The 3,736-nt window shown below is 41.9% G+C and overlaps 1 protein-coding gene across 1 annotated transcript in view; it reads left to right on the top strand.

Annotated features, from left to right (window-relative positions):
• LOC101858105 (SCY1-like protein 2) overlaps positions 1 to 3,736 on the top strand; it is a 33,777-nt gene that overhangs the window by 7,355 nt on the left and 22,686 nt on the right. The window contains exons 2-4 of the mRNA XM_035969667.1: positions 711 to 974; positions 1,691 to 1,848; positions 3,134 to 3,275. Of these exons, the coding sequence (XP_035825560.1) occupies positions 822 to 974; positions 1,691 to 1,848; positions 3,134 to 3,275 (453 nt within the window). The 5' untranslated portion in view covers positions 711 to 821. The remainder of the gene's footprint in view (positions 1 to 710; positions 975 to 1,690; positions 1,849 to 3,133; positions 3,276 to 3,736) is intronic.

Raw genomic sequence — 3,736 nt, 5'->3', positions numbered from 1 at the left:
ACTTACTTACCTACTTACCTACCTACCTACCTACCTACCTACCTACCTACCTACCTACCTACCTACCTACCTACCTACCTACCTACTTACTTACTTACTTACTTACTTACTTAAAGGCGGCGTGGAAAGGTACTGGCCACCCTACCACAATGTGCCGAACGAAGGCACAGGAAGTTGTCCCACTAACAGGGCAATCCCCAATGTCCGGATCGGATGCGGGAACAACTTTACTGTTATTTACTTACAATACGAGTGCTGAAATATGCACGGATCGTAAATGTTTGCACTGTGTTTACGCCCAAGTACATCTACACTTCAATGTTTTAACCACAAGAGAAGAACATCTCTATACTTTCCTTTTGAAATATTTCAAATTTCTCGTCCAACTTGCTCTGAGTGGGTGGTTGGCGGGTGCTCTGGTGAGGTATGCTCCTTCTTTCCTATCAAACATCTATCGTCCTTACCTCCCCTCCTTCTTTTTTGTGTTTATTACTGTCTTGTAACACCTCTAATTTTCGGCTTCTTATATGACCTTATTATGTTGCAAGTGCCATAAAACTCTTACTACAGGTGGTTGGCGGGTGCTCTGGTGTGGTGGTTTGCTCGTTCTTTCCCATCAAACATCTATCGTCCTTTTCTCTCCTCCTTCTTTACGGAAAAAAGTATTTTAAAAAACTCTTACTAAAGCTAAAAACTTGCTGTGTGCACAGGAGGAGAGGAAAAAACCAAAGAAGGTAGCGGAGCTACGCCATAAACCCGAGGTATCGACCGCCACCACCACCGCAAAGACAAACAAGAACGCTGGCAAGGGACATCACAAAATGGACGTCCTCCATCGGCTGAAGAGCGCTGTGACCAACGTCCTGCCTGGCAACCCTCTGTCCAGGGACTTTGACATCCAGGCGCAGGTGGCCAGTGCGGGGCCGCGACTGCTGTGGAAGGTGTTCTCAGCTGTCAAGAAAAGTACCAAGGAGGTGAGCCAGTTTGTACATATGTGTCCTTGTCTGAGTGTCATTGATGTCTGTGTGTCGCTGGTGAAGAACTTTGTACATGTATGTCCTTGGTGTGAGTGTGTTGTTCATGAAACGTGTGTCATTGATGTCTGTGTGTCGCTGGTGAAGAACTTTGTACTTGTTTCTGTGTGTCACTGATGAAGAACTTTGTACATGTGTGTCGTTAGTGTCTGTGTGTTGCTGGTGAAGAACTCTGTATGTGTCTTTGGTGTCTGTGTGTTGTTGATGAAGAACTTTGTACATGTGTCTGTGTGTTGTTGGTCAATGACTTTATACATGTGTGTCGTTAGTGTCTCTATCACTGGTAAAGAACTTTGTTCATGTGTCTGTGTCGTTGGTAAAGAACTTTGTACATGTGTGTCGTTACTGTCTCTATCACTGGTAAAGAACTTTGTTCATGTGTCTGTGTGTCGTCGGTAAACAACTCTGTACATGTGTGTTGTTGGTAAAGAACTTTGTACATGTGTATTGTTGGTAAAGAACTCTGTACATGTGTGTCGCTTGTAAAAAACTTTGTACCTGTGTGTCGTTGGTAAAGAAGTCTGTACATGCGTGTCGTTAGTGTCTGTGGTTGTTGGTAAAGAAGTTTGTACACGTGTGTCGTTGGTAAAGAAGTTTGTACACGTGTGTCGTTGGTAAAGAACTCTGTACATGTGTGTCTGGTGCCGTTTCCTCAGGAAGCCTCAGTGTTCCTGTTTGAGAAGAAGAGCTTGGAGCGGTTCCAGAAGCGAGACCGCGAGGTGATTGTGGACGGCCTGAGGCGAGGGGTGCAGCAGCTGACCAAACTGAGGCATCCCAGGATCCTCTCTGTCATACAGCCGCTAGAGGAGACACGGTGAGTCTGTCCGCCCGCACGTCGGGCTTGTGGATACCTCGGCCTTGCATCAAATCTGTTGAGACTGTACATTCCAACCCGCAGTTCAAGGCAAGATCTCTGGATATGATTTTACTAGAATTGATGAAATGTATAACAACACAAGTATAAAAAAGATAGAAAGCTTTATAAACGACCATCACACCCCCTTTCCACGCAAAATGTAAGATCATGCACGGGTAGATAATATGTACCTCTAAAAAAAAACAAAGAAAGAAAGATATAAAAGAAGTTTTTTACCATCTAGCATAGGGCTATTGTCAGAATAAGCTTCAATATGTATTGCTCTTTCAAGTATGTATCTATATATAACTCTAAAGGTCTTGTAGTTAATATCCTGCATGTGGTTGAATGATGCATCTGATGTGAATGTACATTTTGTCAGCTGTACTTCTTTTTATATTGAATTTTATTGAGAGTAACATAAAATTAAAATGTTTATGTACACCTGCATGTGTATTCTACGGTCCTGTACGGTGAAGAAAAATTTCCCCCTGGGATAGTGGGTGGTTGGCGGGTGCTCTGCTCTTGTAACACCTCTAATGTTCGACGCTTATGTGACCTTATTGTGTTGCAAGTGCAGTTAAACTCTAACTTAAACTAAAAACACATCAGTCAGATAGCCTGGTATTGATCATAACACACACACACGCATGCTCGCACGCACGCACGCACGCACACCACACACGCACGCACGCACGCACACCACACACAAAGTTTCCAGATGTTTCATCAGCAGAAACCTATCTGTCAACGCCCTGATCGACATTTTGTTCTTTGTAAGGCTGCGTGGTGAAATCAGGCGCTCGTCAAAATACAGAAATTGGAGAAACAGGCATTTTTTTCCATCTGTTTGAAAATTTTTATTGAATTTTTATTTTTTGGCTCAACCTCTTTTGTGTCCAGATAAAAATGCATTTCCATGTGAATTTTACTGAAACACATCGATTAAAGGCACAAAATATGTTGTTGTTTTTTTCAAGGACTCATTAGCTGTTGGATTTACCAAACTGTGGCCGCCTTTTTGTCACTAATTTCACCACTGAAACCAGGCGACCTCACTTCCTTCAATCGCGAATGTCTTGAGTTCTATTCCAAATATATGGACATTTATTTCTTTGGAAACAAGGCAAAGAAATCCTCTTTTAGATGATACCAATAACTCCACATGCCCAAAAATTGACGAGCGCCTGATTCCACTGCGTCGTGACACATTTGTTTTATCTTTATTTTCTCGTTTCCCCAGAGAGGCCCTGGCGTTTGCCACCGAGCCAGTGTTTGCCAGTTTGGCCAATGTGTTGGGGTCGCTGGACAACATCGGCTCTCCGCCGCAGTTCTTGACCGACTTTGAGCTGTACGAGGTGGAGATTAAACATGGCTTGTTACAGGTGAGGGGGTGGTTGTTGTTGTTGTTGTTGTTGTTGTTACAGGTGAGGGGGGTGGTTGTTGTTGATGTTGTTGTTGTTGTTGTTGTTGTTGTTGTTGTTTTAGTTGTCGTAGTTGTTGTTGTAGTTGTTGTTGTTGTATTGTTTTTGTTGTTGGTGGTGTAGTTGTTGTATTGTTTTTGTTGTTTTTGGTGTAGTTGTTGTTGTTTTTGTTGTTGTTGTTGTTGTTGTAGGTGTAATTATTGTTGTTGTTGTAGTACTTGTTGGAGTTGTATAGTTACAGGTGAGGTGGTAGTTGTTGTTATTGTTGTAGTTGTATATATATTGTTGTTATAGTTGTATATGTATTGTTGTTGTTGTTATAGTTGTATATGTATTGTTGTTGTTATAGTTGTATATATGTATTGTTGTTGTTATAGTTGTATATGTATTGTTGTTGTTGTTGTTGTTATAGTTGTATATGT

Source organism: Aplysia californica, unplaced genomic scaffold (assembly GCF_000002075.1).
Source record: "Aplysia californica isolate F4 #8 unplaced genomic scaffold, AplCal3.0 scaffold00167, whole genome shotgun sequence".
Classification (NCBI taxonomy): domain Eukaryota; kingdom Metazoa; phylum Mollusca; class Gastropoda; order Aplysiida; family Aplysiidae; genus Aplysia; species Aplysia californica.
The sequence above is the reverse complement of the archived record's forward strand: the minus strand, read 5'-3'. Positions and strand labels throughout refer to the sequence as shown.